The sequence below is a fragment of the Pochonia chlamydosporia genome, chromosome 2, assembly GCF_001653235.2.
Source record: "Pochonia chlamydosporia 170 chromosome 2, whole genome shotgun sequence".
NCBI classification, from domain to species: domain Eukaryota; kingdom Fungi; phylum Ascomycota; class Sordariomycetes; order Hypocreales; family Clavicipitaceae; genus Pochonia; species Pochonia chlamydosporia.
The window spans coordinates 712402-735375 of NC_035791.1; the positions used below are offsets into that span (position 1 = coordinate 712402).

Consider the following 22974-nt stretch of genomic DNA (forward strand, 5'->3'; position numbering starts at 1 on the left):
GTACATACCAGTTGACCCATTCTGTTTTGAACCGCATTGCGTGGCGTGCCTTCCCCTCCAGTTTCGAGCTGTCGACTTTACATCTTTACGTCTTTACGGCCGTCCCTCTTATACCCACACCCGTCTCGATCTCCAATCTCTGATGCCACAACGAACTCAGCATCAGGACCTCGACTTCGAGATACACGTCGACCCATCTTGTCTGAGCGAACCTTTGGATGAGAAGCCATCTACCATGGAGCACGAGGATGTTGTAGGCGTGAAGGAGCAAGCTGCCGAGGAGCAGGATTCACACGGAAATGCTGGGGGTGACGATTCGATTCCAGATACTGAAACCTTGAAGGAGAGCGTGGAGAAAGCGGAAACCGACGAAGCTCCAGCTGAGAGTTCAGTGCCGGACACCCAAGATTTACAGCCGACTGTGGAGGAAGTCGCTGACGAGCCTGAAGAGGAGTCGACCACACATGGCAATGTTTGCGATGCGGAGGACGGCACTGAGTCACGAAGGGGTTCCGCCATGTCAAATGGTGAAGCTCTCGACGGTGATATCAAGCGGTGGCCGTCGAAGCGAACTGAAGCACTGATTCAGGCTGCAGCCAGAGACATTGTTAACCATGTGGCTAGTCGCCCCCGAGATTCCATTCAGAGTGCCGCTTCGATACCCGACGAGGAGGAAACCAGTTTTGTCACTGAATCATACACTGAGAGTCATCGTCACTCGCTTGGGGGAGAATCAGAAGCTGGTCAGAGCCACGTCTCCGAGGAGGATCATGCGCGACACACCGCTCCCACCGACGACGGTGGGGATAGCAGCTCCCACCACGAACACGAGGACGATGTGTTTAGTGACAACAGCCCTCGAAGCTCCATGGGGTCAATGTCTGAAGCAGAGAACAAGAATGCCGGCAAGATTTCGCCGCACAAGACTCGGTCTGCACGGATCTCCGACATTCCCCAATCCGACATGGACGATGACTTTATCCCCACCCTACGCGGCACACCCAGACCGGCTTTTAGATCTCCATCATCGGTGAAGGCGATGCAAATGTCTTCGCCACCTGCATCTGTCAATGGGACTCCTCGGTCAAGTCGTCGAACACCAATGTCGACCGTGTCGCGTCTTGGCTCACCAAGTGTTTCTGCCCAGTATTCACCCAAAAAGACGCCACCTCGGTTTAAGAGAAACACACCGCCGCTGGTGCTGCTGCACGTCACTGTTCTACCTTCACGTTGGGCTTGGGGTCATGTTCTGGACAATGCTCAGCTAAGTGAATTGAGTCCTGAGGCAAAGGCCCTTTGGGAGGCATGGAATCAGCTCCAAGATCGGACTGGCGATACTATTTCGGATCGCGGCATTCTTCTACCTCATCCTCAGAATGACTACGAAGTCTTGGAAGAGCGACTTTTAGAGACTCTGGAGCTCCCCATGCGGCGAAGAGCTCGGATCTTGGAATGTGGGCATTACCTGGGACCGTCAAACGAGATGTCTCTACCAGAGGAGATTGAGAGCGAAGACGAAGACTACTCTGATGCAGCTCGTTCACCTCGACAAAGCATGACAGAGCAAAGTCACTGGTGCAAGACTTGCCATTCCGACATTAGGTATGACTCGCTAGGGGATGCCAAAGTTTATCGCGTCAAGGTGTATGCAAGCAATGGCTTGATGAGAGCTGGCGCCTGGGAAGCGTGCTGGAAGGAGATGGAGCGCGTTGACGTCGAACTTGAGCCCATTATCGACTCAAAGCTTCAGGAAGAATTGAGCCGCTTGTCCATCGAGCAGGAGAGAGCCCTAGAGCTGGAAGAAGAAGCTGCTGCCGCCGCTGCTGCAGCAGTTGATGAGGAGATTCAACGACGGGAGGAGGCTGAGCAGGCTGAACAGGCCGAACAGGCTGAACAGGCCGAACAGGCCGAACAGGTCGAAGAAGCTGAGCAGTCATATATGCCAGAACAAATGGACGCTTCCGTTCATACGGAGTCATCTCCTCAGCCTGATATTCCCGTGGAGTCTAGCCCACCTTATGATGATACCCGCCGAATGAGAGAGGAAGAGAGATTGAGGGAAATTTATGGTGCAAGTCCCCCATCTCACCCAGAATCTTCCTCAATGCCGGAGCCACGGCACTCGGACTTTGAGACCCGGGAAACACCAGCCTCGCCATCAGTGGAAGCCTTTGAGAGACGCGAAGAGCGACGGGAAAGCAGACAGCATGCCTACAAGAGTGCTTCTCTGCCCGAGCTCATCTTTGAAGCTGTCAAGGTACTCATGCAGGATCAGAAGAATCTCTTGATTGCGCTGCTGAGTCTTGTGGTGTTGGTGCTTGCCGTACGGGGCGGCTCGGCGCCAGATGAGGCTCGCCTTCAGGCAGTGGTTCCCGAGTCTTTTGCTCCTGTTGCTCAAGTTCCCGAGGTTGCTGTTGAGAAACCCGTTGAACCTGTTATGGACGTTCCAAAAAATGTAATCCCGGAACCCATAGTTGAGGTAGCTATTCAGGACCCTGTTGAATCAGCAGCTGACACTCCGAAAGCTGTAGAGCCTGAGGTCACACAGAAACCGATACAGGAACCACCGCAAGAGCCGATAGAGGAACCGATACAAGAACCAATACAGGAACCAGTACAGGAAGCTGCCTACACAGAAGAGCAGCCGCGGTTTGCAACGACTGAATCTGTGCATGAGTCTGCTGCGACAGAGGCGGCTGACCCGTGCGTCCGCTGCTCGAGGGCATTGGAGGACGCTGAGCTGTCATTGATGACTGCACCAGTCAGCACCATTGAGATTGTCAAGACGGTGACGGAGACAGCGGTTGAGACGGTTACGGTCCAAGCATTACCAACCGAGGCAGCAAAGAGCTTTTTGGATGTTGTTCATAACGCCGAGGCTACGCACATGGAGGCCGAATTGGAGAGGATACGGGAGATGGAAGGACGTGTCGAACTTGAAGGGGGTCTGGATGAGGCGAACTAGTCAGATTGATGAAATTTTTTGTGTGATGATGATAGCATGACTGCAAGCGAGCTTGATATGAGATTGATATGGTATGATTAGGTACATAATGTAGGTTAGAGAAAGGATACGTAAAATATGACATATATTGGGAATTTGGGTTTGATATGGAGTTGTTGTGATTTAATTGCATATTCAAAATTGGTGTCCATCCATTGCGCTGGAATTTGAGTTTTTATGAGTCCATAGCCGCCGTTTTTCATGCTTGGGCACCTCTATAGCGTGAACCAAAAAATGGCCATCCAAAGTTTTTCCTAACGCTAATACTATACCGAAAAAAGATATCCTACCGCGGCCACTGCAGTCCTCACGGTCAAACTCTCACGCATCGGATTACGCTTCTATCCCAACACCACATCATACGGCAGCATTGCAACAACCGACCATGTACGCCAATGATTCATTCACTATCATACACTATCATGACAATTCATACGCTCAGTCCCCCAACCATCACAACTGAATATACACATCCATACAATCGATCCTCCACTCCCTCTTCCCCAACAACGTGCGCAGCCACTCGACCCCCAGACCCGTCCACTCGGCGCTCGTAGCAGATATCCCATCGACCGCCACGCCCGCGACAGCTCTGGCCGTCGAGTTCGCCATTTCGAGCATGGTCTCGTTGAAGGAGGGCTCGGGCTCGGAGGTGCTCGGCCGCGGGAGGAACCAGTTGCTCCGGAAGTCGAAGAAGCATCGGTCGGACCAGTTGCAGGATGTGAGGAACAGGATGAGCAGGAGGATGGAGCAGTAGACGCAGGGCCGGTTGAGGAAGTAGGTGCATATGAAGAAGAGGAAGATGAAGGCGGGTGAGGCGTTGGTCGGGATGAAGAGGAGGGGGAGCCAGCTGGGGGTCGTTAGTGGATGAAGAGGAGGAGGGAGGATGGGGTGCGTACCTTCGGAGGCAGAACATGGTGCGTAGTTAGGGAGGCATGCGTTCGTTGTTTAGGTGTTGTGGTGGTGAGGCGGGTTGAAGTTGAGATTGAGGATGTGAGGTTTGGAAGTTGGTGGTGGATGGGGAGGCTGATTGGGTCATTGGTGTTGAAAAGATCTGTGGAGTCTGGTTGGATTTGCGGGTGTGTGTGGCGAACGGGATTGGAGGGTTGATTGTTGCGATTGCGGATGATGGTTTGAGACATATTGTGCCCTCAGTACTTCTTTACAACTTTATTGACTGTTTTATAGGATCACAATTTTAGAGTGTAATTTGGTTCGTAAGCAGGACTTGGCTGGACTATTTTGGATGCACTTGTGTTGATGATTTTATGGGCAGATTAGTTATTTGTTGGATCTGAATATCACTAGACCGTGAATGCCAACGGCTACCAACCAAATGTCTACAAGTTATATCAACCACAGCCTTCAAAGTTGGTACCAAATATGGCAATCAAATTCCAATTTCACCGATAGAAGAATCTATACCGGTAGTACGATTTTTACACTGTCTTACCATAGAGACACTTTGACCAGGACCGCGGGCCAGACCGTCCCAAGTGCAGGGTAGTAAAGTACATGCATCAGCACACTGTCAGGGTATAAACGCAGGTACCAGAGAGTCTCGCCACATCAACCGCCGTTTGGCGCATGAACCGAAACCATCAAATGGCAGAGGACAGAATGTGGAGTTCTCCGGAGACGAACAAAACCAAGGCAGGAAAAATAAAGGAAAAAAGGAGCAGAGTTCAGGGCCTGTGCAACACTTCCCTGCAAGAAGGCTGGTCACCGCTTCGAAGACCGGCTCCTTCATCTCATCATGGACGAGAACGTGGATCAATGCAAGGTTTCAAAGGTTGTTCTGACTGCAGCACCAATGGGCAGTTGATCAGGGCTCTCGTCTCAAGTGCTGTCTGGTCTGGTCGCTCAGGTGTGGTCGAACGCTGACTGGTCCGCCGTCACCCACTGGCCGATAACGCTGGGCAACATTTGAACATTGACCGGCTGGGCAGCTTCAGAGAGCAGTGAGGTGGCTGGGCATCAGCACTGCAGGCTGCATGTCTTGGGCTTCAATGTTCAAAACCAATTGACCCCGGGACTCCCAGGACCCATGCCCACAAAAAAAGCTCCAACAGCCACTCATTTGCTTATTAAGGCAGCTCGGCTTTTCCATTTTTTTTTTTGGCTTGACCTTCCCACTGCTCACTCTCCCGATCTCTCAGCCAGGCCGAATCCACACACGCAAACAAGCAAAAACCTCTCCCGCCGCCCTTTTGACTTTTTGACTCTGGCATTTCTCCTTTGACGAAGTTGCATCGGCTGAGAGACGGGCGTTTTTGTTTCGTCAACCTTCTTATTCTTTGTTCTTTTATTCGCACTACCTTTGTTTGATTCTGCCTTTTGCGTCGCATTCAAACCGGGAGCTTGCAGGAGTGGCTCAATTGCGCAACATCCCGTCGTTTTTTTCTCCCTCGACTGTGCTGCTGTGCCACCGGCACTTTGCTTCCTCGCCTCGAAGCACTTCTCCCTCTCTCCCTCTTCTTCCTCTCCCTCCCGCCTGCAGACCACGTCTTCGACTCGATGGACCTTCCCCCGGCGCCGACGCCGCCAGTTAATAGCGGCGGAATGCCTTCCAATGCCGATCGAACGGCCAACTTGCTGAATCTGCTCAAGTTCAGCGGTGGGTCGGGCAGCTCCAGCTCCCAACAGCAACAGCAGCAACATCAACATCCAGCCCAGCAACAGCAACAGCTTCATCATCAGCATCATCATGCTCAGCAACACCAACCTGAGCACCATCAGCATGTGCAGCAGCCGCACTATCAGCACCAGCCTCGCCAGCCTAGCTACTCGCAGGCCCAGTACTCGTCACCTCCCACTCGTATCCTGCAGCCCGCACCTGCTGGAGCTGACCCGACGGGTTTGCTCGCTGCATTGATGCGAGGTGCCCACGAAGCCGACGAAGAGACTCGGCAATCTGCTGCTGCTACTGTTGCTGCTGCTGCTGCTGCTGCCCCGGTCTCGTCAGCACCGGAGCATGCTCAGCACACGCAGCCTGCCAATTCTAATCCGTTTGCAAACGGCTCGCCCTCTGCTGATACGAGATCCTACTTGCTCAATTTGCTGAACCGCCCCAAGCCAAGCCAGACTGACCAGCCAATGTTGACTGAAACGTCACGATCCAATGGTGCTGCCTCTCAGTCTCCCGAAATTACGACCGACTCGAGCCGTTTCTTCCATCAATACCAGCAACAGCAACCACAACCACAGCCGCATTTACAGCAGCAGCAGCAGGAGCAGCAGCAGGCACAGCCGAATGCCTATCAACCCCAGACCCAGCAGCATATTCAACAACAGCACCCGCAGCGCCAGTCCTCCGAGTCATACAGCGAGTCTTACCACCAGACTTCCAATCCCTCATCCTATGCGTATCAACACCAGCAGTCGCAGGACTCGCCTGACGTTTCAGCTTTATTCCAGCAGCTCATGGGTAGCCTTGCTCAGTCGTCGCCTCAGTCTTATACCTCCCAGCCTGCTGCAAACACAGCGCAGCCGCCGTTTCAAATCCTCAAAACGGAACAGGCTTCACCAGCTGGTTCTCAGGCCCGCGCTGGAAGTGAGCGCAGCCTTCTTGCCAGTCCTCCAGAGCAGATTCGCCACACCGCTAATCGCACTTCTTCGCTTCACTCGCATCCGTCTGCCCGACACTCAGCTAAGCAGACACCCCCTACCGAGTTTGAAAGCTTAATCTCTGTGGACAAAAACAAGGAGACAGTCGCTGAGGCCGTAAATGACCTCGCTGACCAAGCTGATCGTGATGCTCAGGAGGCTCTTGATAGAGCTGAGCACGACCTTGCTTCCACTGACGCTGTCGAAGATGCTGTTCGTCAGGAGCCGTCGTCAGAACAGGAATGGGCTGGCGATGCTGTCCACGCTGCAATCGTCCAATCAGTCGAGAAGCAGATCGTCCAGAGTATCAAAGACGGCATTGACAAGGACGAGGCATACCACAATGCCGAAACGTCATTTATCAACGATGCTTCCGACTCTGGCAATGTCACCGGAGAGAATGTGCGAGGCGTAGCTGATAGCTGGGAGAGCGCCGATTTGGAGGAGACCATTGAAGTCGAAGAAAAGGAGCTGCCACAAGTCCGAGTGTACAAGTTCCCCCAGGAGCCTTGGAATTCCATTTCCCTCAAGGAAGAAATCGAAGAGACACGACCCGAGTTCCGCGACGAGTCCATCATGGACATTGCCCGTCTCAAGAAAGAGTTTGACCAGATTGACCGCAATCTCTTCACTGCTTCCCAGACATATATGACCTATGGCATGTCCAAGCAGGGTGGTTTGCGTGTTATTCGTCAGGATGACGGCAAGGATGCCAAGGTTTTCACCGACACAAAGGACCGCATCTTTAACGTTGCCATGTCTGTTACCCCCCCAGAGAGTGGTAGCGTCCACCGGGAAGCCATCATCGGTACTGGCGTCGGGGGAGCTGTCTACTGGGTTCAGATTAAGGACGGCGAGAAGGATCATATTGAGGACCCTCACTTGGAACAGTATGGGTTCGCTCTTCCTCCTATCTCGTCACCTGATGGTGATGCGCCTGGAGGCCTTCTCAAGACTCGTGCCCGCGCCTCTACCGCCCACCCCGAGTTCTTCGCGGTTGGTCGCGGCAAGTCCATCAACTTCATCTGGCCTGCGTACATTTTGCAGAACAAGCTCTTCAAGACGGGCCATGACCGCGTTGTTGACACCGAAGCTCTTCTGACGCAGTGCTCACTAAAGATCAACACTGGTAAGGCTGGTAAAGACTTTACTTTCAGCCAAGACGATTCCGTTGTCGTGTCACTTGACAAATCTGGTCGGGTTAAGTTCTGGGATGTTCGTAGCCTCACCAAGGTCAAGGAAGACTCTGACTACCGTTACCCCTTGCCTGCCGAGTCGTCATTGGAAGTTAAGGAGCCCCTGATGACCTTGGCCACCACTCCCGACGGAGAAAAGGCGTGGCCCACCTCGGTCTTGCTGCTGGATAGGAAGAAGGCTTACGAGCAGAGAGGCCCGCTTCGCTACATGGTAGTCGGCATGAAGCAGAACCACACGCTCCAAGTCTGGGATCTGGCTTTGGGCAAGGCTGTCCAAGAGTTCAACCTTCCTCACAGCAAGGAGTCCGATGCTGTCTGCAGCGTCATGTACCACCCTGCCAGTGGCATGATTGTTATCGGCCATCCCACTCGCAACTCAGTCTACTTTGCTCATTTCTCGGCACCTAAGTACAGTCTTGAGAATGTGTCCCAGGTTGACTACATCGAGAAGCTTCTCCAACCCCTGAAGCCCAACGAAGTTTGCCCAATTCGAAAGCCGAGTAGTACAGCGATCATTAGTGGTTTCCGCGAGTACTCATTCGCCAACCGAGGAGTCCTGCGCAGCCTGGATATTCTGTACACGCCGATCACGAAGCAAGCCTCGGCTCAAGCTGGTGGCCATGATGCCAAGGACAAGGATCGTACCCGGTTCGAGCTTTACGCCATGCACTCCAAAGGCGTCGCTTGTGTGCTTGTGAAGAAGAGTGATTTGGGAGGATCGGAGAACACTCTGGTTCTCGACGCAGTAAAGGAGGGTCTTGTTGCTGTCTCTGACTTTAACAAGCCAACCGCAGTTGACCCTAGCCACGGCGGGAACCAAGCCGCCAAGAATGCCGCTACTCGTGCCCCAGTCAAGACGTCCCCAAGCCAGCAATCTACCTCCGTTGCACAGAGTGATACAACTCAGCGAGGGTCCGAAGCGGCCACTCCAGTGAAACCAAAGAATGAGCCCAAAGAAGCCGAGACCCCTGTGCAGTCCTCCAAAGAGGGCCAGGCCGAAAAGCCGGAGCGCAAATCTCGGAAGAAGAAGGGCAATGCTGCAGCCAAGGAAGCTGAAGCCGCTGCTAATGGAGCCGCCAACTTGCCTCGCGCACAACACGTTGGAAAGGCGGACAAGACTGAAACTGCCATCGCAAAGACCAACACCGCCTCGGCTGTTACCAGTGGTGTGACCGCAGAGTCCTTTGACTCAGCTATCAACACCATGCAGGCCAAACTGACTGTTGCGGTATCCGACACTCTCAAATCCTCACTCAAGAATCTTCAGGGCAAAATTGATGAGGGAGCTCGCGCTAGGGACGAAAACTTCAACCAGCACCAGCTCAAACTCTTGGACATGGTATCCGAGGTGCTCAACGAGAACACCCAAAAGGTTTTGGAGTCTTTAATCCATCATCAGTTCACGGAACTTTTGGTGCCCGCCATTGGAGAGAAGGCCACAAAGGCAGTCTCCGATGTACTTCAGCACAAGCTTCAACCTAACGTCGCTTCGGCCGTGCAGAAGGAAATTCAAAATGCCCTGCCCCAGGCTCTGAGCAGGTCACTTCGATCTGCGGACTTTACGACGACGATTGCTGAACGCGTTGGCACAAGCGTCAACTCCACGGTGCAGCAAGAAATTGTTGCCACGCTTAGTCAACGTCTGACCCCTACATTTCGAAACATTGCCGCGCAGTCAGCCCAGCAGGCTGCTGCAGAAGTTCACCAGCAGTACAACGACAAGCTGGAACAAATGCAATCTCAACACGCCGCCGACACTGGCAAGATCGATCAGCTCCTGTCGTACGTGACCCGCCTCACTGATATGGTTTCTACCATGGCTGCGACTCAGTCGTCCCTTCAGGCCGAGTTCCTGAAGCTGAAACAGCAACCCGTCCATGAGCTACCTGGAGCCTCTGGTGCCCAAGGCCCGTCCAGAGATGGGGGTCATGGGCCTCAGGGTATGGGCCACTATGGTCGATATCCCAACAATGGTATGCAACCTGGACCGAATGTGCCCTCGAGCATTGGCGGCTTTCAACAATCTCAACCCCGTGGCCACCACCATCAACAGCAACAGTATGCCGGCAGCCCCGAGTACATGCGCAGTGGTCCAACCATGGGCAGCCCACAAGGCCCTCCTTCCGACATGACTTTCGCAACCAAGAACACTGGCGTAGCCAGTGGTTTTGCCAATCCCAACAACGAGCCTTCGTCTGTGGACCAGAAGATCCATGATATCGAGGAAGCCATAAAGGATGGTGAGCTGCAGCTTGCCATGTTCCGGTGGATTGAGGGTCTCCATCAGCAGGAGGTCTTCCAGCGTTGCCTGAGCTTGTACCCGCCAAGCCGCTTCGAACGTTTGCCCCTTCTGTTGCTTTTGGCCGTTACTGCGACAATTTCCAACGGTCTGTCTGTCAACAATCGCCTCAAGCAGCAAATTGATTGGATTGAGATGGCCGTCAGATCATTCGATCAAAGAGTAACAGGACCTGTAAGTTTTCATCCCCCTGGCTTGCGCAGTGGATTTATATGCTAACATATTTGCACAGGAATGGGACAAGCAAGGCCCGCCCGAAGTCCTGCAGCATGCAGCGGCCACGATGCACCGATTGATTGACCAGCTGGGCCCGCTCCTTGCTGGATATGACAGTGGTTATCCTGTCGATCCCTGGCTGGCTAATGTTGAGCGATCCAAGATGGAAGGGGTTATTCGCTCCTCGGAACATGTTTTGCAGTCGTTGGAGATTCTCAGAGCTACGAGCTGAAAGGCTCACGACGCGTCTATCGTCAGGGAGTTGTGATACTGCCTTGGACATTGTGTATTGATTCAAACAAGCCGGAGTACGGTGGAATTTGTTTACATTGCAGCAGCTACTTTTGAGCTGCAAGATTCCCCAACGAGTTTTGGTTCGTCGTAATTTGATGCTACTAGGGAGAACGCTTGAGGGAGTGCCGTTGGTTTTATTTTCATTCTTGCTACATTTGCTTGCTGTTTAGAAGGCACTATTGAGGAAGGGGATGGGTATGGTTTCACAAGTTTTACGCGACCACATTTTGACGACAGGAATGATGTATATTGACCTTTCGTATACTTTGTCTGTAGCGACAAATGGGCTATTTAGTAATGCCAGGACTGTACATGCACTTATTCTGCCGTTGTCGATTGTGAATGTCAATATCTTATGGACTCCACATGAACAATGAAAGTCTCGTCTCCTTTCAACATTTTCCATATCGACAATATCAATGCCACGACTCAAGGACATGGGGAGGCCGGAGGCTTAACCACGGCTTGAAATCCACTACAGATGAATACGAGACTCGTTGGTAGTGTTCAATACAGCCGAACGAGGCTCGTGGTGGGCGCCTGCACTGCTTTTAGAGGGACAGTTAGAGGTCAACGGTCAACGTTGACAGGAAGTGGCTTCGGCTACAGTAGCAATCTAAGGTACATGGCAGCGCATACCTACTCCAAAAGAGAAGTCCTGTTCCAAACCTAGGACCTAAGCGACTAGGTCTAGCTCATCAGCCTGGCCTCGGTCATGTTGTTTATATCCATTCAACAGTTATCCACGGCGACCGGGACTTGGTGTATATTGAGTGTTGCATAAGATGTGGATAGTCAATATTGTAGTACATCGGCCGGCGAGGAAGTTGAGCACAGCTCACCTGGCTTTTGTCTGTGCAGCGTGTCGTGAGTGTACTCATCACGTTAGGTGTATGCGACCTATAAAGGTGGTGTAAATTTCCGATCATTGAGATGAGGTTACTGATGATGCTGGTGTCGCTGGCGGAGCCCTAGGGCCATTTACTAGATGGGTATGCCCCATATCACGCTTCCAGTCTCGAGCCCTCGACGTATGGCCCGTGAATCTCATAGCCTCAATATTCTCAATCTCAACTTTCAGCACGTATGCCTTGACAGCCTCGGGACTGGTGGTAAATAGCGCTGGCGAACAAGGCTGAATTCGCACGTGGATGTCCGTGTCTCGAAGCCGCCATACGAGCTTCTCATGCGTACATTGCGGTTGATGGCCCTCTGCAGTAGCAACAGGTTCAGGTATGTTATTCACTGGGTTCCGCCAAATTCGCTCAAGCCCCTCGCTGGAGATACTGGCAACAAGCATGAAATGATATCCGTCCGAGTCTACCAACTCAAGCGTCAAGGCGACTTCCAGCATGTCACCCGGCTCAATGCGGAAGTGGAATACCGGAGTTGAGTGAATCGCCGTCCCGGATGATAGCATAGTCGACTTTGGGCGCAAATGGTACGTGATTGGTGGAGCGCGTATAAATTTGGTATATGAACAAACGACGGACTCTGAGTCTTGCCACCGGAGGAACAATGGCTGCTGTCTCGAGAGGTCTGGTTGGATAGAGAGTTGAGGGCCTGTACAATCGAGAATCAGTCTTTTCAAGAAACCAGTGTTGCTCGTGAATATATAAAACTCGTCAGTGTGGTCAGGTTGAAATGTTCGCCAGGCCAGGGGCCTTGGTGGACGGCTTTGCAGCAGTCCCAATAGTGGCCAGGCTACTCGTGAGTTGTCTCTTAGCCATATTGGTACACCGATTCTGAATGGCGGCCCCGAGTTCACCCAGCAATTGAGCTGCAAAATGAAAATATCGTCGAGGCGCTGACAGTTAAATATATGTCTAGAGATGCTCAATCGCCCGTTCATCATGGAGAACCCGCCGACAGGGTCGTGGCTGAAGGTGCCCATTGAAGAAGGGCCCCTGACTTGAGAGGCGTGATTGTTTTCGCAACTAGGAGAGTACTTGACTGAAAAAGAGTCTCTAAACCAGGTGATGTATTTGGCGAGCACTGGCAACGAAGCGCTAGGACTCCAATATGCTTCATCAGGGTTTGCTTCTTGAACGGCTATCGGTGGCCACTCGAGACTCGGTAAAGACCTTCTAGTATGAGCAGGACTTGGAGCGGTCCAGGCAAAAATGGAATCGTCATCGAATTGCTGAATCAGCTCTTCTTGAAATCTCCTGAATGCCGCCTCCCTGCCTTCGCCGTACATTAGGGCCAAAGACACACCAAAAATGCCAAATAGGCAGTAAACCTCGTCTTCCTCATATGTCGTCTGCCGCTGGGATGCCCAGGATAGCTTGGCGGCTATTGACGCCCTGGTCAAGTCTCGTGGTTCAAAACGAGTCAGGTTCTCATACCCAATGCCCGTGACTGCGAAGAGCCTATCACTCAAGTCCCCTCGAGTTCCAAGACTTTCCCAATTTCTGTTTAGGAAGACAACCTCTCGTGGTGCTAGAAGCTCCTGAAGAGTCCATCCCCTAGTGAACCACACTGAACCGCAAGATTCTTCGTCAAAAGCTTGTGCGTTTGCGGTAGGTGGGAGTTCAAAGTCTACGAGATATGCATAACACAGGTATGCATTTCTGTACCAGCGAAACATGGCGTTTATAGCTTGTTGTGTTTCTGCGGCGTTGGACTTGTCGATGCAGCATGTGTCCATCCAGGCCCATTCGAAACCGTCTGCTCTAGCGCGTTGACAATAGTTCTGGAGTTTTGACCAGCCGGATTCTTTCGACCGTCTTTGAAGTGGCACGGTGGAGGACGTTCTCATGTCTTCATATGTGACCTCTGCTGGATGGCTGTTGGTAGAAGGCAACCAGGTGTGCGATAGTATAACGTAACGTGGGAATGATGTGCCCCCCTTAAGTAGCTCATCCTCCTCGAATAACTGGTAGGTCTTGGTGTTGATGAGTCTCATAGTGGATGAATCAGACACATGTTGATCATGGAGGGGTAAACATGGTGCTATGTTGAACAAATCCGAGACACGGGCTTCAACCACAAATGAAGCAGGAAGACACCAAAGCTGGGCCTAACGACAACCTTCGTAGGAAGCCGGGTATTATAAAAGCACGCTCTCGCCCGTTCTAGGCAGCCGACCTGTGAAGGCAGCTTGCATACGGCGATGTGCCACTGCATTAAAGCTGCTCAATATTAAGGCTGTGAGGACGAAGGGAGGGAAGTGCTTGTGTTACCGGGGATACGAGTGCTTACAGTATTTGTCTGTGACCAAGCTACAAATAGGGAGATAGTTGGCTTTAAAATTGGGCACCGTTGCAGCACACGGTTTAACCCGAGTCAATCTGAAGAGCAGAGCCGCTGAGGTTAGAGGAGGCTCTGGTGCGACATCCGTTACCACTGGTGTATCACATCCCCCCTTTGCTTTGGTGTGAGCAATTTTACTATCATAAAGTATTTGCTTCCTCTCCTACACTATGGGGGAACACAAAAGAACCGTGGCTTCTTATTCGCATAGTGATCCTTGTTCCTTAGGCTTGAAGGATCCTGAGAATCGAAGTGATGACAAAGTTGTGTAGAGCGCGATCGAGGCAGTGAAGGCACAGCCTGACAGAGCATCTACCTTAAAAACACGACAACCAAAAAGCCTGTCATCCAAGTAAAGGGGAGGGATATCAATCTCATGCTCCGTTTTTGGCTCGATGACGGATTCAGCCCCAAGCGGAGGTACATTTTGTTGTCCAGGGTACGTATCCCCTACCGTCCATCCCGCTTGCAATCCGATCGGGGAGTGAAGGAAATGTCTCATGTCTGTATGCTTATTGAATACAAGTGTTCAGGCTCACAGAGTCCCAGCAATAGGGATGCCGCTGAGTTGGCCACCCTTCTTTCTGCTGTCCGTCATCCCGAGAAGTGAAGCAGCGAGGTTACCGAGTGGGCTGCCCGCCGGGGAATCCAACTCCAGTATTCTGCTTGCGCAACTAGTCTATGGACTGGTCAAAAACGTCCGCCTCCCCTCCAGTGAGCTTGAAGGAATCTAGTTACCGTAGAGAATCTAGAGGGCTATCGTCGGCGTTGGCACTGGTCCAATGGGCAGAGGATGGCATCGGTCGCAATGCTGTACCTTATATTCAAATGAATGGGTGTGAAAGTTTGCCTCTTTTATGCACACGTGGACGTGTATGAGTGGAGGTAAATGTTTCCGAGAAAATGATGATATTTTGCAGACCGAGTCATTGTGATGGTGACAGGATATGTGGCTTCCCTGGCCATGGACGCAGTGCTCCATTTGACATTCGCGTTCAACAGATGCTGTACTCGCAATGGCGTTTCTGCCCGGTTCGGCCATTAGCAAGTCAGAGCACACTTGTTGATGTACTGTAAGACATGGTGGATGCTAGACTCGGAAGCTGCCGTTGCTGAGACGTTGGAATGAATGAGAGCACAGTTGTTCAGCGTGCGGTCTGGTGGCTGATGTGAAGGATGTGGCTTCAAACTTCAAAGTTCAAGGTTCAAAGTTCAAATCAAGGATGGGAGTCATGGAGAGTTGCAGCAAATGAAGTCTGGCGCAACAACCAAAAGTGGGTCAGGGGATCTTTCCTTGAATGCTCCAGATGTCCTGCCCTGAATGACACAATAAATTCTGGGCAGGCACAGGGCAGGAGGTGCCTGCCCATCTTATCGCCCATCTTATCGCCCCACGAACCTTGGAAGCTAATCTTAATACCCGAAAAAGTCAAGTACAAAACGTTGTCCTTTTTGCTCAACATCGTCTTGCCACGGCTTCACTTGCATTTATCCGCCTTTGCTAACCGTTCGTCTTTGTCCACGAATACAAAAACGCCGGCGTCTCGTCGCAAGCAATCGGCTAGACCTGAGGCTGCTTATAACAACATTTCAATCGTCATGGATGGCCCCATTGCTGATGCGCTCGGTGCGCACCCTTACTACCCCCTGGGCGTCAGTATCCCAACATACGTGGCCAACACCATGAACGCTGCGGTCTTGGTGTCCATTTTTGCTGCCGGCTGCGGCATCATCTTTGTACCGACGTATCTTTTTGCCGTGAGAACCAGGCCCAGCATTTCCTTTGGCGAGGTGCTCATTGCGTTCTGGTGGGTGCTTTGTGGCTGTATTCACCTCTTTTTCGAAGGCAAGTATCTTCCTCCAACTCACGGACTCCTATACATCTCACCTCAGCGCAAGTATTAACACGCTCAGGCTACTTCTCCTACAATCATTTCGACATGGCCAGCAAGACTGACCTCTTCGGTCAACTCTGGAAGGAGTACTCTCTCTCTGATTCACGCTACATGACCCAAGACCCCTTTGTCGTCTGCATGGAGACGGTCACGGCGTTTCTTTGGGGACCATTGTCCTTTTTTATCGCCTATGCCACCATAACCAATCATTCGTGGAGACATCCAATGCAGCTGCTCGTCAGCATGGGCCAGATGTACGGCGATATTTTGTACTACGTCATTTGCTGGTACAATGAGATTGTGAACGGGATTGCGTACTCACGTCCTGAACGTTATTACTACTGGGCTTACTTTGTACTCTGCAATGCTTTCTGGATTGCTATTCCTCTGGGTCTGATAGGCAATAGTGTCAAGGCAGTGGCCAAGGCATTTGATCACGCCAAGGCCATGAATGGCTCAGTGAAGAAGCACCAGTAGGTGGAGGGGAATGGATGGCCGCGACTGCCTCTGGTGTTCGCTTCTATATAACTAGGCTACATAGTTGGAAACATTTCAAATTACTCACATCATGAACTGACCATCTTGGAAGCACTGTTTTGTCAATGGAATACAATCAAACTTATTTCTCTGCATAGGTGGAGCGTTCCTATTTGCTGGCCATCCGGTTATTTTCTTCGATACGCTTTTTCATGGACGCCTATCGTCTGGCGCCGAGTAGCCATGCACCCTCATAGTCTGTGTCGACCGTGGTCATATCGATACTACGCATCAGCTCTGCCGCTCTTTTCGCAATACGTCGGCACTTCTCAGTATGGGCTTCATCCTCAGCAGCTTTCTCGAACCCTTCCCTCCAACGCCTCCAACTGGCCATCAACAGCGGCCCGCTGCGAAGATCCCCGAACTCTCCTTCGGGGAGCACGTCGTGATGCCACAACACCCGCTTGAATAGAGCTTGGCCATACCAAAATATCCACTGAGCTGAGGCCATGATCATGTAACCAGGCACCAAGCCACCTTCCTATCCAGGTTCCCAGCGGCCGACGAACGTCGTGCCAAGGCACCAAACAGCCAATTTAGCACTATCTCTCCACAAGGAACTTGCACTTAGAAGAGCGCAAAAGGCATTGAAGTTTACGAATCCCTTGGATCTCTAAGTGGAAACTATTCCGTCACACTCTGCCAGTTGATGATACAAAAAGAATTTATTGTTTTTGCCGCTAGTGGCGTACAGTCAGCGCCAGGCCGTCGTGTTTCTTGACTATAGAATTAGGCTCTTCAAGTGTCTCACAAGTAAAATGCTTAATCCATGGGGTCGGCACGTGTGACGTTTTCCTTGCATTTGGGGGAATTCTGAGAAGCAAAAGGTGGCAATCCCTCCATAGTAATCCACTGCTTCTCTCCCTAACGACTAAAGACCGTGTCCCTCTCAAGTTGTTCCATTATGCATGCCGCTTTCGACGCGAGAATCCTACACTCTTCGGGATACGTGCTCTCACGCGCAGCAGTCTGAAATCCCGTTCTCCAAAACTCCCAGCGAGACTTGTCCAGCACTCCCCTTGCCAACCCACTCGCCTTGTACCCCGGCCCGCATTGCCACATGCTGGCCGTTATTGGGTCATTGCCAAAGTCGGACCAAGTGACTTGCTTGTATAGAGCTTGTCCGTACCAAAAAATCCACTGAGCTGCTGCCATGACGAAGCCATAAGGTCTGCGGCGAGCTCCCTGGACCGAACCACCATCGTCGTGGCGAGCACGGTCTTCAAAGGCAGCTCGCAGACACCTAATTGCAAAGCTGGGATTTGTATCCCACAGAGAACCCGCGCTCAGAAGGGCGCAAAAAGAATGAAAATTTATAAAGTACTCAGCGTGCTTGAACGTGTCAACTGATTGATATTCGTTATTAGTTTGATATCTGCGTGAAATCCTGCCTCGGATGAATATAGAACATACATGGGATTTCATCTTGCACTAAGGCGCGCAATTTGGAAAGTCTTCTGGTTCGCTTCACAAACTTCTGCTGAAAATCAGTTGTTGCAACTCCATGGAGAGATCTTCGTCAAAGGTATGCTTCCACTTACGGTTCCGCCGAAGATCCAGCCAAAATTCTCCTTTGGCGAGCCGAGGATCTCAGCGATTCGAACTAGTTTAAGCTGAGACACATGATTATAGGGGATTTGGGTTGCTATCTGGACCAGTAGTTCCGCTAGTTTGTCGTGTTCCGCGTCGCCAGCCTTCCGCATATGGTGGATGATCTCCTCTGCGACATCATGGGGCCTTTCTTTCGCGGTGGGTTGCAAGTAATTGGTTAGAAGATCGAAAACCAGGCGTTTGTCAAACTTCTTTTTCTTGGGTCTCTCTGGTGGGTCGAAACGGAACGTCAAAGAACTCATGGTGAGTATGGAGTGCGGGAGAGGTGGCAATGTGGACGTCTGGTTGAGAATGTACTTGATGAATTTGATATCAGTCGTACAGAGCGAGAGTCACGATACTAATGTATCCATACACACATAGTATATCTACGAATGCTCTACAATGATACTTGCCGCTGATAAACTCTCATTGAGTTTTGTCGGGCTGAGACAGTGGCACGATTGGCCAACGTGACAAAGGGGTTCGTCTAACAATGACAGACACAGGCAAATAGAGCCGATGCAGCAAAGAAGTCGCAGAATTCGTTTCTGATTTCTTACATCTTGAGACAACTTTTTTGTTTGTGACTACAATCGACCCAAACACTTATCTTAACTCTGCCTTGCAGGATCCAAAACAACGGTGTTCTTTGTGACGGCATCAATCTCAGCCATAACCTCGTCCGTCAAAAGATCCAAGACTTTCAAAGCACCCACATTCTCCTCAATCTGCTCCGGCCGACTCGCACCCGTAATAACGCTGCTCACATTCGGATTCTTCAAACACCACGCCACAGCAAGTTGGCTCTGTGTGACGCCTAGCTTGTCCGCAATGGGCTTCAGCTGACGAACTTGCTCAATCTCTTCTTTCCAGCTATCCGATCCCATGCGCTCTCTCATGAAATCCGCAAAGGAGTCCTTACTGGCGCCGAATCGAGAATTTGGCGGGGGCTTGCCGTCAATGGCGTCGTTGTACTTCCCTGACAGGAGGCCCATTTTGATGGGACTAAAAGTTGTGAGGCCGAGGCCGCAGCGTGAGTAGAGGCGTTGGAATTCGCCCTCTACTTTTTCGCGGGCCAGGATATTGTACTGAGGTTGTTCGACAATGGGTGCAATCATGCGGAGATCGCGGGCGATGCCCACCTGTAGTGATTTAGTAGGTGAATTTTGGAAATGCGTAGTTTTAATCACTTACTGCTTCTGCAATCTCATCGGCGCTCCATTCAGATGTTCCCCAGTATAGAGCCATGCCTTGGTCAATAACGTGGTTGAATGCGCGGACGGTTTCCTCCATGGGTGTCAACCGATCCGGGCGATGGGCGTAGACTACATCCACGTATTTCAAGCCCATTCTTTCAAGACTTGCCTCTAGTCCTTCGATAATGTGTTTTCTTGAAAGGCCATGGTTGTTGACTAGAATTTCACCATTTACAGCACCCCAGTTGATTTCTGTATGAGCGTCAGTAGCCATTCAAGACAGTTCGTAAAACCAAACTCACTCGTCGTGATAACTAAATCACTCCGCTTCCACCCAAAATGCTTAATCGCCCTCCCCATCACCTTTTCCGACTCGCCGGCCGTATAATTCTCAGCCGTATCAAAGAAGTTCACACCCAGGTCATATGCCTTCTTCATACACGCAAAAGTTGCCTCGTCGGCTGCGTAACCGCCGTAGGTCATCCAGCCACCGAGTCCAATTGCAGAGACGTGCAGACCGGAGCGGCCAAGGCGGCGGTACTGCATGCCGGTGTTTCTGGGTTCAGGCCACGCCATGGTTGGGATGCTGGTCTTTAGTTTTGGTGACTGATGGATTGTTCTGACGAATGGAGTGTTAGAGAGAAAGAAGGTCCTTGGTGAAGCTCGGTATGGAATTCCCGTTGGAGCGTTTTATTGATGGGCTGGGGATGGATTTCATTGGGGCTTTTGGCCCGCGGAGAAATTTTCGGGCGTTTTGATGGTCTCCGATGTGTGTCATTCGGTGAGGCGGCTTACCTTGGCGCGGAGATGGTTGGGGTAATTTGGTGAGTTCCTGTTGGTGGATTCAACTGCCAAAATCCGTAGTTTTTGGTCAAGTAATTAATAATAAAAGACGCAAATGGGGGCATTGAGGAGATATAGATTAGCTTGGTGGGTTGTGGTTCTTCGGGGTGAGCAATTACCGGCAAATGGACCGCTGTCTGCCGGCGATCCATTTGCCGGAGCTGTCAATAGCATCAAATGATTAGCTAAAGATGTACTACGCAGACTTGATTCGGCTGTTGGCATTGGTGTAGTTGTTAGTGTTGTTGTAGGCAGAGTCTATTCACGTCTCTTGCGTCTTGTATACTCCGGTATGACCTTGGTGCATTATTGGGCGCACTCTGCTAATAATTTTGAGAAAATATGATTGCAGCAGTTGAATATTGGTACCTCGTCTGAATCAAGAATGAGACGGTCTAGTCGTGTGATGACATGCAAGAAGTAAAGATGGATTGCCAACACCTTCTTTTCATTGCGGTAACATCCCCAAATCCTGCCTTTGCATCTAGATTCCTGCAATTTATACGAAGAAGCCTGACATGGGGCCTAGGAAGCGACCGACGGCAAAGGACCTTTTGGCAGATCCGTGGCTAGCATAGTAGCTGGAGGCATCTTTGACTTGTCACTGCACAACGCTCAGGATTGTACGACACAAAAAGAGGCTCAGAGGGGTGGTTCAAATGTGCGCGTTGAACAGCAACCAGACGGACTCCGTGGACGACCAGATGAAAAGATCGGGTTTAAATTCACTTCATATGTACGAACTAAAATATATACCTCCCTCACATTGAAATAGTGTCTCCACCTCAAGTGATTGTCAGGGACCAAATGAAATTCAATGCTCCATTAACCAGAGGGATTGCCGTTAAAGGCAATCAAGTTGACAGTATTGGGGGACTGGTTGGTAATGGCACCGCGCGTAGCACCCTGAGCAATGGTAGCACACAGAGAAGGAGACGCCTTAACACCATCACGAGACGCAATGTAGGCCGCAAGCCCAGCAATATGAGGAGTCGCCATAGAAGTACCAGTGTAATAAGCCGTGCGGTTATTGGGGAGTGTAGAAAGAACCTGAACAGCCGGACCGACGATATCAACCAAAGGACCGTAGTTGGAGTCGGCGTAGCGTCTATCAGACGAGTCGCTACCACCCACAGTGCAGGCTTTGGAAGCAGAACCCGGAGAGTGTCTGGCCGTGTCGTCGTTGTTGTTGCCAGCCGCAAGTGCCATGAAATAGCCTTTGCTAACCATGTTGTTGGCAGCATCGTTGAGGGCTTGACTAAAACCGCCCCCCAAGCTACCACTGATGACAACGCCATTGGGACAGTTTCGGTTGGGGCTGTCTTTGGTGATGAAGTCCCAAGCGGCAATGAGATCTGAGTACTGGAAGCGGTCTTGGGCACTGAGGACCTTGACGCCGTAGATTTGGACTTTCTTGGCGACTCCGTATGTCTTGGAGCCAATGGTACCGGCGCAGTGGGTGCCGTGGCCGAGGTCATCTATGTTAGATCCTTGAATAAAGCTCTTGACCTGGTGGGCACGACCCTCGAATTCCTGAGCCGCATTGTTAGGAACACAGTAGAGAGTGGGTGAGAGATAGTCATACTGGGTGGTTCTCGTCGACTCCGCTGTCGGTGACATAGGCACAAACACCTTGACCAGCAGATGAATCATAGACGTATTCGTTGTTGCCTTTCTGGCGGTGGGAGATGCGTGAAAGACCCCAGGTAGAGCCACTTTGGGTAACGTAACCCGTGCTGGATCCTGCGCCGTCTTGCTCGATATAATCCACCTGTTAAAGTGTAAGTGTATTGGTTGCAAAACCGGCAAAAGGGCACTGACATCCGGCAAGAACCTCAAAAGGTCAACAGTATTCTTGTCCAGCTTGGCTGAGAAACCTTGGAAAATGTGCTCAAACTTGTGGGTTGGTTCTCCAGCTACATTCTTCAAAGCATTCTGGATGGTAGACATGATGCTGCCTTCCTTGAATTTGACAATGTACTTGTCGGCCATGTGAGCAGGAACATCACGAGTGTATAGAGGCGCAGGCTCTGACCGCTTAGCAGCCGGGCTTGCAGCCACAAGGGGTAGAAGACTCAAGAGTGTTGAAACACGCATCTTGACTGAAGCTTGTAATTAAAAAAAATGAAAATCCTATACTAGAATTCCAAACTGCTACAATCCTACAAGGAACGGCAATCTATTTGTACACGAGGAGACGTATTATGGCTAACGTGAGCTCATCCTGCAATTTTACGAATCCTACACTCCGTTGCCAACGAAATCGCTGGGCCTAGATTCTCACCTTCCCAAAACAGCATCGTCAACGAGATAGTGCCCGCAAAGGTAGTTCGAGGATGAAACTAATCTGGAGTAAGCAAGTATGAAACCAATCCTTCTAGTAATCAAAACTGCGCGGACAAGTATCTCCAGCCCAGCCGGCCACTTCAGTAAGGTCATGACATACTTGATTCCTGGTTTGGAGTTTGCGCCTGCCGAATACAAATAAACCCGAGTCGAGATTTAAACTACAGAATAAGACTATACACAAAATCGGCACTCGGTTTTCCAATTAGTCAAGTTTGCACTATCGGAAGCTAACCATCTCCGCGGAACTCCACAGACCTTGCGGCCGTGTTTCGGAGCTAAAAGGGCAAGTAATGAACGAATCGCATCTCTGCCTTGTCGGTCGCAATTCAACTTGCGGCACCCAGCAACCTCTTTGTCCTCGGTCCTCGTGCTTCCAACCCTGTTCGGCTTATCACAAAGAGAACCCCAAACCCATGCAGCGCTTTGATAACTGCCGATTTACGTAACTAAGAGTTCCCCGCGAACTGCCCCTTGTGGAGGAGGCGCTTGTTTTCAACCTCCCAGACTAGGTTACTGTTAAAGTTTAGTCGCGACTTGCCAGTTGCCGCATGTAGTTTACTGGTGAGCTGGCCCCTGAATGGGTATTTTAGCTGCCGTTTTAACTGGTGCCAAAATAGGTCCGAAAAGATAATTATATAAGTTATCTTTTGGTGTCCTTGGCAGTGGTTTTAGTAGATGCGTCTTGTCCACT

The 22974-nt window shown here is 51.1% G+C and overlaps 8 protein-coding genes across 8 annotated transcripts; 3 read left to right on the forward strand and 5 right to left on the reverse strand.

The window, feature by feature from the left end:
* Positions 1 to 142: 142 nt before the first annotated feature.
* Positions 143 to 2965, forward strand: VFPPC_02346 (pathway-specific nitrogen regulator; the record flags this gene model as incomplete). Its single annotated transcript, XM_018282013.1, has 1 exon — positions 143 to 2965. The coding sequence occupies one exon, from the start codon at positions 143 to 145 to the stop codon at positions 2963 to 2965; it is 2823 nt and encodes a 940-aa protein (XP_018146300.1).
* A 469-nt stretch (positions 2966 to 3434) lies between these two features.
* On the reverse strand, positions 3435 to 3791 carry VFPPC_15480 (hypothetical protein; the record flags this gene model as incomplete). Its single annotated transcript, XM_018293233.2, has 1 exon — positions 3435 to 3791. The coding sequence occupies one exon, from the start codon at positions 3789 to 3791 to the stop codon at positions 3435 to 3437; it is 357 nt and encodes a 118-aa protein (XP_018146301.2).
* A 1730-nt stretch (positions 3792 to 5521) lies between these two features.
* On the forward strand, positions 5522 to 10553 carry VFPPC_02348 (WD40 repeat-like-containing protein; the record flags this gene model as incomplete). The annotated part of the gene is made up of 2 exons (XM_018282014.1): positions 5522 to 10279; positions 10338 to 10553. The coding sequence occupies 2 exons, from the start codon at positions 5522 to 5524 to the stop codon at positions 10551 to 10553; spliced, it is 4974 nt and encodes a 1657-aa protein (XP_018146302.1).
* A 987-nt stretch (positions 10554 to 11540) lies between these two features.
* VFPPC_02349 (HET domain-containing protein) lies at positions 11541 to 13523 on the reverse strand (the record flags this gene model as incomplete). The annotated part of the gene is made up of 1 exon (XM_018282015.1): positions 11541 to 13523. The coding sequence occupies one exon, from the start codon at positions 13521 to 13523 to the stop codon at positions 11541 to 11543; it is 1983 nt and encodes a 660-aa protein (XP_018146303.1).
* Positions 13524 to 15469: 1946 nt separating this feature from the next.
* On the forward strand, positions 15470 to 16242 carry VFPPC_02350 (emopamil-binding protein; the record flags this gene model as incomplete). Its single annotated transcript, XM_018282016.1, has 2 exons — positions 15470 to 15695; positions 15785 to 16242. 2 exons carry the CDS (start codon positions 15470 to 15472, stop codon positions 16240 to 16242), a joined length of 684 nt encoding a protein of 227 aa, XP_018146304.1.
* A 924-nt stretch (positions 16243 to 17166) lies between these two features.
* On the reverse strand, positions 17167 to 18155 carry VFPPC_02352 (hypothetical protein; the record flags this gene model as incomplete). Its single annotated transcript, XM_018282017.1, has 3 exons — positions 17167 to 17648; positions 17716 to 17779; positions 17844 to 18155. The coding sequence occupies 3 exons, from the start codon at positions 18153 to 18155 to the stop codon at positions 17167 to 17169; spliced, it is 858 nt and encodes a 285-aa protein (XP_018146305.1).
* A 351-nt stretch (positions 18156 to 18506) lies between these two features.
* On the reverse strand, positions 18507 to 19667 carry VFPPC_15481 (voltage-gated K+ channel beta subunit (KCNAB); the record flags this gene model as incomplete). Its single annotated transcript, XM_018293234.1, has 3 exons — positions 18507 to 19037; positions 19090 to 19343; positions 19394 to 19667. The coding sequence occupies 3 exons, from the start codon at positions 19665 to 19667 to the stop codon at positions 18507 to 18509; spliced, it is 1059 nt and encodes a 352-aa protein (XP_018146306.1).
* A 1092-nt stretch (positions 19668 to 20759) lies between these two features.
* On the reverse strand, positions 20760 to 22031 carry VFPPC_15482 (subtilisin-like serine protease; the record flags this gene model as incomplete). The annotated part of the gene is made up of 3 exons (XM_018293235.1): positions 20760 to 21467; positions 21520 to 21705; positions 21756 to 22031. 3 exons carry the CDS (start codon positions 22029 to 22031, stop codon positions 20760 to 20762), a joined length of 1170 nt encoding a protein of 389 aa, XP_018146307.1.
* Positions 22032 to 22974: the final 943 nt, after the last annotated feature.